Here is a 10,330-nt window from a genome sequence, read left to right as displayed (position 1 = left end):
AGACAACCCCTGGGAACTAGGACCATAAAAGGAAATTTGTAAATAAGGGCAGGGGGAGATAGAATTAGAGTCATGGGAGATGTAATCAAGGGTGGAGATAATGTATTTAGACACTTTGGATAGGTTGTGACATCATTATTACTAAGCCGATGAAGAAGAGGTGGGAGGTAATTTGGTTAGAATATAAGGCAAATGTATTGATGGTTAGGGCGTATACAGTGTACCTGCGTGTGTGTAGTTTGCCCACCTTGCAAAGAGAATAAAATTACCATTGTTTTCTCTTGGAAGTTTTGGCTGGTGATTGTTTATTTCCAAACTAGACAACAAATTCCACATTAAGTTAATATAAGATTTGACCTTTGGCTACTAAATGTCAGTATCTTAACAGAATCTCTCACCTAATGAGGCCACGTTCCTCTTGTTTTCCAGCATGACCTCCTGGTACAGGGCTTTTTGCTCAGAGTCCAGCAGGGCCCACTCCTCCATGGAGAAAAACACAGCTACATCCTCAAATGATACCAAATCCTGACACAGGGAAGGGAAAAAACACAATGTATTTCATGAATATTCCTAACAATGAACACTTCAATGGATTACATGCGAGTCTTCTTCTTAATTAAAAACCTCCACAGTTTCCAGGTAGGGCCAACGGGCATGTAGGATATTGAATATAGTAGCTGGAACAGTAAAGTCTACAATTGGCCAGAACACAATTGTAACTGATTCGTTAGAGAGTGCTGACTTATGCAGGATGGAATGTACACTACGATTGGTTGCTATAAGTAGAAAGGGGCATTTCCCCCCTTTTCCCTCCTTTTTCCCTTTCTGTGTTCTGCATGATGGTTTAGATTTACCTCAGGATGTTCCTGTTTTCCTGACTATCTTACCTTCTTTCTTTTGTGGATGATGACAAAGATTGCTGTAAATTTGCATGTTAAATCTATTGATATTTACATAAAGAACTACAAATCCAGATTATGTGTCTCTGACTTCATCTTGACAGCTGCTTGCAATTCCTTGACAGACATCTGTTCTGGAGAACTTTTACAGAAACAAAGTACCTCTGGCTAGAGATACATCTAGTTAATGTTTTATTGGTTTGGTTGATTCCACAGGAGCAGCAACCCCAAATTACTTTGCTTTCCGTTGATGAGCTAGACTTTGGGTAAGTTGGCCAAACCCAACACCAATTTTACCCACTGCGGTGACCCAATGAATCATGCCGAATCAAGGGAAGTGGGGTTCAACATTTAATTTCTGTACAAATGTAAAGCTTGGACTTTTTTTTCACCTTGGGCTTGGTAGTAGTGCTGCTTTATAAAATCTTAGTAAGGCCACGCTTGCAATACTGCATTCAGATTTGGTAACCACATTACTGTGGTAATATATTATATTCTGCAAGTTCTCGTACAGCTTTGTATAGATCTGGGGGTATCACAAACGCTCCTCATGAGGGCAGTAGTGTCTTTATGATGAGAGTTTGATCCTGTTTGGGTCTGCAAAGCTTAGAGGACCAGATATATCGGTGAAAGTTCACAGTACCTAGCCGAGCCATTCCCATGAGACCTTTGGTGCCTGGATATTCTCACGGGACTTTCCGCAGTCTATTATCAGCCCTGCTGAGATAATGCTGCTGAGCTAAGGTTGAGGTCATTGTTTTGATTTTGTAGTTGCATTTTCTAAATAAATACTGCTACCCGAGTTCTCTCGGGGCTGGCAATTGCTCAGACGTTTCCCTGCGTCTCATTTCAATTGTCAGACCACCACAAGTGGTGACCCCGACGTGATAGTTTGGAAGGCTATACGTTTCGGCGTGATAGCTTGAAAGCTATACGTTTCCCGCATCCTATACTCATCATCGCGGACGTCGACTGGGCCCTCATCTTCTTCGCTGGACGGAGACAGATTCTTTTCGTGAGTATGGGAGGAGGTCTCTCGAAAGCTCAGACAAAGCATTTCAGGGAATTGAGAGAGATCACTGGGAATAGTTTTAAGTTTGGAGTTCATAGTAGAGGACATGAAGTAGGAAAGAAAGAAATTGAGGACTTATTACAGTATGTTTGGAAACATATTCCGTGTTATCCAGAGGGAGGTAGTATTAAAGTAGAGTGCTGGAGAAAGATAGGGACATTTTTGCACGAGGAGCCTCGTGCCCCTTCTTCAATTTTGTTAACCTGGAGGGTGGTTATGGATGCATTAGCTACGCATGAACAACCGCTCCTAGCACCCCCCGAAGAAGGTTTGCCGCCTTACCGTGCGGTACGTTTATTGCCACCGACAGCACCTCCAGATAAATCCAGAGGACTGTCAGGCACTGAAAATACTTTGTCAGAAGAGAAGAGTTTGCCTTTAAGAGTTCAAGTAGATGCAGTTACTGCAGCTATTCAAGAAGCAACAAATAGAGGGGAATTATCAGGAGATGATTTGGTAGATTTTGGAATGGAGATTCAACTTAATCCAGTAGAAATTGGTGTGGATGCTGCTTTAAATCCGCAGAGAGTATGGAAGCCTTTAGCTCTCAGGATCTTAAAGGAAATTAAGCAAGCAGCAAAAGAATATGGTGTTAGATCGCCATATACTCAGGCATTGTTAGAAGCAGTTGGTTATGGAAATAAAATGATTCCAGCTGACTGGAAAGCTCTGTTAAAAATGATTCTAACCCCAGCTCAATATTTGGTGTTAGATCAGAAATGGAGACAGCTGGCAGTTCAAAGGGGAACAGCAAATGTTACTCCAGATCAGCTTTATGGAGCTGGTAATTTTACAACAGTGGAATTACAGCGAGATGGAATGCCAGAGGAGGGATTCGTTCTTCTCCCACAGTTAATTTTACAAGCCGTAGGGACTCTCCCTGACGGCGAAGGTGGTGAGAAGACCTTTACTAACATCAAACAAGGAAACAATGAACCCTATGAAAATTTCATTAGCAGATTGAAAGTGGCTATTGAAAGGCAAATTGACAATCAATTCGCCCGGAATGAATTGCTTTTGAAGTTAGCAGTAGAACAGGCTAACGCAGATTGTAGAAAGGTGGGGAGTCAGACTTTTAACATGGAGACTTTAGCTCTGGCTCTCCAGGCAGGAAATGCTAAAAAAGAAACTTTTTTCAATTGTGGGAAGCCTGGACATTTTAAAGCGCAATGTCGGGCTCCTGGGGGGGGTCAAAGTCAGCAAAATGAGAGATCAATGGGACAGGGTGTGACCTAAATCAGTATATCAGATGCTCCTAAAGTTTTTACTGATGGAGAAACATTTTTTTTTTGTTTGGTGCTTGTGTTTGGAAAGATAAATCTGGAATTTGGCATACAAAAGTGACATCAGAGCAGAAGTCTGCCCAGCAGGCAGAACTTGCTGCTGTAGTTTTGGCTTTTCAAAATTTTCAAAATCAGGATTTTAATCTAATAGTGGATTCTTTGTATGTATATAATTTGTTACCCTTTGTAGCAGGTTCTTATTTGTCTCCTGGAATATCACCTAATATTCTACGTTTGCTTTTGTTGTTGCAAGGATGTTTGGAGCAGCGTGTGAATGTGTGTTTTGTTGCCCATATCCGTAGCCATAGTAATTTGCCTGGAATTTTATCACAAGGCAATGCCAAAGCTGACAGTGCTGTAACTTCAGTTCTCACTGTCCAGCCATGGGACAGCCATAGTTATTTTCATCAAAATGCTAAAGCGTTGGCACATCAATTTAAGCTTACTGCTGCAGAAGCTGCTGCCATAATTCAACAATGTCCAACTTGTTCAAAGCAGGGCACAGCTATCCCTATGGGAGTCAACCCCAGGGGGTTGAAACCTTCAATGATTTGGCAAATGGATGTTACTCAGTATCCATCATTTGCACCTTGGAAGTATATACATGTGACTGTGGATACTTATTCAGGATTCCTAATGGCTACTCCTCAAAGAGGTGAAGCGGTTAAACATGTCATCAATCATTGCATTAAGACATTTTCAGTTGCTGGTACGCCTCAAACTTTAAAAACAGACAATGGTGCGGCTTATCGGAGCACAGTCTTTGATCAGTTTTGCAAACAGTGGTCCGTGGAACATAAATTTGGAATTCCATACAATTCCACAGGACAGGCTATTGTGGAGCGTTATAATGGCACGCTCAAGAACATGTTAGTTAAATTAAATAAAAAAGGAGGGAAGCTCCTGGGGCTTCCGGCAATTCAAGATCATTTAAATCTTGCTTTGTATACTTTAAATTTTTTAAATTTGTCTGGTAACCCCCCTGCGAGCGCGGCCAGCAGGCATTTTTCTTCTCCTTCTACAGATGCAGTGAGGCCTCGAGTGTTGGTGCGATTTCTTCCGGATCCGGCATGGGTTCCCGCTGAGCTGATTACGTGGGGACGTGGTTATGCAGCAGTAGAACATCTTGGTCAAATTCGTTGGGTTCCTGGTCGATGTATTCGGCCTGATCATTCTCAGGCGTCTTCACAGGTGCCAGTGAGGGAGGTTTCGGAGGAGCAGGATGGCGTTCCTGAGGTTCCTGATTCTCAGGATGGCATTTCCGTGGTTCCTGATTCTCTTGATGCCGGCAGTCCAGGCGTGGCGCTGTGAAGGCTGGGAAAAGATGACTGCTTATCTGAGATTGCCAACTTGTATGCAGCAGGTTCCTTTGGGGAATCAGACTAAATTGATCTGCAAACAGCGGCATCTTTGATTTTTCCAGCATATTGGTCCTGGCATAAGGGTCAAGACATTCTTTACTCGGGACCTGATAAGGATATTATATCTTCAGCCTGTGCTACAACTCTGATCCTGTTTAATGTTTTTGTTTCAGACTATGGACAATATTGGTGTCAATTGGAGTTGCCTAAGTTACCTTACACAGACTCTCAATCCCACCTTTGGGAATAGCTATGAACTATAGAGATATTCATATTTTAAATAATTTTACTGTTGCTATGTTTAATGATACTGTTAAGAATATTAAGATGTTAAATGAAGAAGTGTCTGAAATTCGCCAAGTTACTTTACAAAATCGTTATGCTTTAGACATAATGTCAGCTGCTAAAGGAGGAGTTTGTGCTTTAATTCATTCACATTGTTGTGTTTTTATACATAATTATGAGCCTAACATTACAAGAACTGTTCATGATATGGAAGACCGCATAGCTGAACACGAAGCAGGGAAAGATGGCTTTGATAAGTTACTTTGGGCTTTGCTATGGGATTGGCTTCCTGACAGCTCATGGTTACGTTTATTGTTTCAATTAGTTGTAATAATTGTTATTATACTTATTATGTTATGTTGCTGTATTCAATGTATTCCTAATCTATTTCAAATGTGTACCTCAGCTTTAAGCGTACGAAAATCAAGTTGCGAGGGAACTGTGTATTATGCCACTAAAACACCCCCTATCTTTGAATAAATAAAAAAGGAGGGAATGTGGTAATATATTATATTCTGCAAGTTCTCGTACAGCTTTGTATAGATCTGGGGGTATCACAAACGCTCCTCATGAGGGCAGTAGTGTCTTTATGATGAGAGTTTGATCCTGTTTGGGTCTGCAAAGCTTAGAGGACCAGATATATCGGTGAAAGTTCACAGTACCTAGCCGAGCCATTCCCATGAGACCTTTGGTGCCTGGATATTCTCACGGGACTTTCCGCAGTCTATTATCAGCCCTGCTGAGATAATGCTGCTGAGCTAAGGTTGAGGTCATTGTTTTGATTTTGTAGTTGCATTTTCTAAATAAATACTGCTACCCGAGTTCTCTCGGGGCTGGCAATTGCTCAGACGTTTCCCTGCGTCTCATTTCAATTGTCAGACCACCACAATTACAAAAAAGATGTTCAGAGTTTGGAAGCACAGAAGAGCAACTAAGATAATTAAAGGCCTGTAGACAAAATATATGAAAAACTGGATATGGCCAGTCTAGAGAAAAGAAGGACCAGGGGAGACACAATAGTAGTGTTCCAATATTTCTGGGGCTGCCCTAAACAAGAGGGGCTCAACTTATTTTCCAAAGCACCAAAAGGCAAGAGAAGAAACAATGGATGGAAACTAATGGTGGAGAAAGGCAACCTGGTATTAAGTAGAAACTTCATGTCATTGTGAACAATTAACCAATGGAAGGGTTTGCCTTCAGAAATTGTGGGCTGGAGGTTTTTAAGGAGAGACTGAACACCCACTTGTCTGAAAGGGTATAGGGTTTCCTGCTTGAATTGGGGGGATGGACTAGAAGATCTCCAAGATCCCTTCCAATTGTGATATTCTGTTATTGGGAGATTGGCACACCTGGGGAGGGGAGGGGAGAATCCTCCTACCTGCGTTGGAAGCTCAGCCGCTGTTGATCCTCCATTACAAAGAACTGGAGTTCCGGGAGATGAAGCCATGGCCATGAGAGGGTCTAGGAGAGGGGAACAAACAGCAAAGGAATAATTGGGTATCAAACATCCTAAGGATATTCTTGAGCATCCAGTGCAAAAGGCTGATTTTAGCCTGTTTCTAGGCTAACTGGGGAACCCCTTTAAGTGAGTCCTTTGCAGCCACAGCAATAACACACATCCTGGGTGGGAGGAAAACTGAAAGGTGTGGAAGGACCAGGAATTGGATTCAGAGGCAGATTATCTCAGCCATGAATGTGTGCATTAAAGGACCACAGAGCTTGACCTGCTCCCATATCCAGGGATTTATGCTGAGTTGTAAATCAGGAGTTCTTGATCTGGCTTGGCACCAACAAAAGAGGCAGAGTCCAATTCTCTCTGAGTCACACATGTACTGGTAGTCCTCAAATTACAACTTTTCATTTAGTGACCATTTTGAAGTTATAACGATGCTGAAAAAGTGACTCATGTCTGCTTTTCACACAGCTATTGCAGAATCCCCACACTCACACTATCAAAATTCTGGTGCTTGGCTACTGACTCCTATTTTTGATGGTCACAGCATCCTGTGATCCCCTGTTGCCACCATCTGGCAAGCAAAGTCAATAGAGAAGCCAGATTGTCGTCACCATCACTAACTCAACAGCTGTTGGTAACTCAACAACTGCAGAGGTTCATGTAACAACTGGAGCAAGTAAGGTCATAAAAGGGGGCAAAACTCACTTAACAACTATCTGGCTTAGTATCAGAAATGTTGGTCCTAAGTGTGCTGGTAAATCAACTATACCTGTATTCAGGTTTGGATAAAACTGGGTTCTCTCATAAGGCTAGGAAAGACCTTGAATTATTTCTTCAGCACACTTTTATATTGAAGTTACTTAAGAATAGAATAGAATAGAACAGAATTTAGAATAGAATAGAATGCTTTATTGGCCAAGTGTAATTGGACATACAAGGAATTTATTTTGGTGCATATGCTCATAAAAAGAAAAGACACATATTTCAAGAATCATATGTATAATACTTAGCAGTAGCCATAGGATACAAATAAGCAATGACACCATACTAGGAAACATAATAATAAGCTAGGGACTATCAAATCATACTAGTAAACAGTCAATAAACATCGTAAGGATACAAGCAACAAAGTTTTATTCATATATTCATAAGTGGGAGGAGAATGGTGAAAGGAAGGAGGAGAAGATTAATAGTAATGCAGACTAGTAAATAGTTGGACAGTGTTGAGGGAATTATTTGCTGAGCAGAGTGATGGTGTTTGGGGGAAAAAACTGTCCTTGTGTCTAGTTGTTCTGTTGTGCGATGCTCTGTAGCATCATTTTGAGGGTAATTTAAGCAGGAAATACAGCCGGTTGGTTGACAGGAGATACACTAAGGAAAGTACCAAAATAGCCATGCCAACATCCTGCACCAATAAGGACTTTTAGCAAGCCTGTTGTGGTTTCTCTGTCACCCTTCCCTACACTCAGGACAGATTTCCTTTCTTTCAGCCCTTTCAGTGGAAGAATCTAGATGTCCACCCTCCCTTATCAGAGAATCAGGAAAGATGACAAAAACTCTTTTTCCCAGATGGGAAACTTAGGTAACTTTGGAATAGCCTAGCGCAGAAGTGGGGAAGTGTGGCCCCTTTTAGGCCTGGTGGACTTCAACTCCCAGAACTCCGGACACAGGTTGACTCGGGAACATGTCATCAAGTTCCCACGGTTGAGAAAAAATGGCCCACAGGGAAAGGGCGATACCTCTTTAAATGCACACAAGGCTTTAAAAACACCCTTAAATGAAACGGTGAAAAGGAATTCAGGGACGAAACTCAGGCAAAATCCATCCTGAAGATGAAAGGGCATTGCCCCTTTGCCTCTCTCCGGAGGGGGCTCGTCCAGAGCAACTCCCCGAAACAGCAGCTCCTGGGAGAGATCGCCCCCTTTCCCTCCGGCCGCTTTAGCAGCCATTCAACCCGGAGCCTTCCGGACCTGAAACAGCCCCAGAGGGGGAAGAGAAAGTGCCGGGAAACGATCGGGAAGGGCCGGCAGAATCATCTCCCCCCCAGGAGGAAGTGGGGACGGCAGGAGCGATCTTAGGGGCATCCCCAGACGGTGCATGGAAGGCTCACCTGTCCGGGCATTTCCCCAGGTGGGAAAAGGGGAGGAAGGAGGGAGGGAGGGGCTTCTTACGTGGCGCTCAAAAGGAAACAGGCGGCTCTTTTCCTCTCCCGGACTCCGCTCCTCAAGAGATGCGCGCAGGGACAGATCCACGATCCGCTTTCCTCGCAGCCCCGCCGGCCACGCTTCCTCTCTCCCTCCCTTCCCGCCCCCACCCCTGGATCCCTCTTCTCGGGAGAGCCCCGGCCAGGACTTCGCAGAGCCCAAAGCAGGAAATGTTTACACTTCCCCCCCCCCGTCCAGCTCCTTCCATTCTCGAAAGGGCCGAAGGCGCCGCCCACTCGGGACTTCCCCGGCCTGCCCGTCCGCCTTCTGCCCCGGGGAAAGGGTCAGCTGGGCAGGGCTGCTTCTCCTGAGGCGGTCAGAGAAACGGGCGTTGGTGGTGAGGGAGGGGACGACACCCAGGGACGGGAGGGGGATGCGGAGCAGCAAAGTTAGGAGAGAATTACACGATAACAGGGCTGGGATGGGACCTTGGAGGTCTTCTAGTCCAACCCCCTGCTCAGGCTGGAAACCCTGTAGTACCATCCCAGGCAAAGGGTTGTCCAATCTCCTCCTTCAAAACTGTTGTCAGGAAAAGGGAAGTCTTTCTGCATGCGCTTATTCTGACGGGAAGGGGAAAAACACGACGTATTCCATGAACATTCCTAACAATGAATAATTCAGAGGATTATATGCGAGTCGTCTTCTTAATGAAAAGCCTCCACAGCTTCCAAGCAGGGCAAACGAGCATGCAGGATATTAAATTTAGTAGCTGGAACAGTAAAGTCTACAATAGGCCGGAGCACAATTGTAACTGATTATACGGGGTGCAACCTTACGCTATGATTGGTTGCTGTAAGTAGAAAGGGGGCGTTTCCCTTTTTTCCCGCCTTTTTCTCCTCCGTGTTCTGCAGCAGGGGTCCCCAACCACCGGGCCGCGGACCGGTACCGGGCCGCAAAGAAAATACAAATTAAATAAAAATGGCGGCTTTCTTCGCCTTCGGTGAATGCTGCTGGGATCAGGGATCAAGGACACAAATGAAAGAAGGGGAGGGAGGAAGCAACCAAAGCCCGTCCTGCTCTCCGGCTCAGCGGCTTCGGGTTTCCTCCCGCGGTTCAATCCAGTGCTCCGTTCTGCCTGCCTGCCTTCGTTTCTGGTTGTTTCGGAGTAGCTTCGGCTGAGAATAATAACTATTAGCCTCTTTTATTCAGCCGAAGCTGCTCCGAAACAACCAGAAGGAGACACCTGAGGGATGAGGCTGAGGGAGGGAGGGAGTGAGACACCTGAGGGATGAGGCTGAGGGAGGGAGGGAGACACCTGAGGGATAAGGGGAGGGAGGGAGGGGACACCTGAGGGATGAGGCTGAGGGAGGGAGGGAGTGAGACACCTGAGGGATGAGGCTGAGGGAGGGAGGGAGACACCTGAGGGATGAGGCGGAGGGAGGGAGACACCTGAGGGATGAGGCTGAGGGAGGGAGGGAGACACCTGAGGGATGAGGCTGAGGAGGGAGGGAGACACCTGAGGGATGAGACTGAGGGAGGGAGGGAGGGAGACACCTGAGGGATGAGACTGAGGGAGGGAGGGAGGAGACACCTGAGGGATAAGGCTGAGGGAGGGAGGGAGGGGACATCTGAGGGATAAGGGGAGGAGGGGGACACCTGAGGGATGAGGCTGAGGGAGGGAGTGAGACACCTGAGGGATGAGGCTGAGGGAGGAGGGAGACACCTGAGGGATGAGGCGGAGGGAGGGAGACACCTGAGGGATGAGGCTGAGGGAGGGAGACACCTGAGGGATGAGGCTGAGGAGGGAGGGAGGGAGACACCTGAGGGATA

General features: G+C 45.3%; 1 protein-coding gene across 4 annotated transcripts in view; it reads right to left on the bottom strand.

The window, feature by feature from the left end:
* LOC113454278 (uncharacterized) overlaps window positions 1-10,330 on the bottom strand; it is an 80,346-nt gene that overhangs the window by 14,725 nt on the left and 55,291 nt on the right. The window contains exons 2-4 of one of the 4 annotated variants that reach the window (XM_087927748.1): window positions 8,528-8,644; window positions 6,279-6,361; window positions 399-525 (exon numbers count right to left, since the gene is read on the bottom strand). The exons of 2 other annotated variants lie outside the window; for them this stretch is intronic. In XM_087927748.1, the coding sequence (XP_087783874.1) occupies window positions 399-525; window positions 6,279-6,353 (202 nt within the window). In that variant the 5' untranslated portion in view covers window positions 6,354-6,361; window positions 8,528-8,644. The remainder of the gene's footprint in view (window positions 1-398; window positions 526-6,278; window positions 6,362-8,527; window positions 8,645-10,330) is intronic. One more of the 4 variants, XM_087927749.1, reaches the window with a different exon arrangement.

The sequence above is a fragment of the Pseudonaja textilis genome, chromosome 2 (genome assembly GCF_049901715.1).
Source record: "Pseudonaja textilis isolate UNSWEBS1 chromosome 2, rPseTex1.2, whole genome shotgun sequence".
Taxonomy (NCBI): Eukaryota; Metazoa; Chordata; class Lepidosauria; order Squamata; family Elapidae; genus Pseudonaja; species Pseudonaja textilis.
The sequence above is the reverse complement of the archived record's forward strand: the minus strand, read 5'-3'. Positions and strand labels throughout refer to the sequence as shown.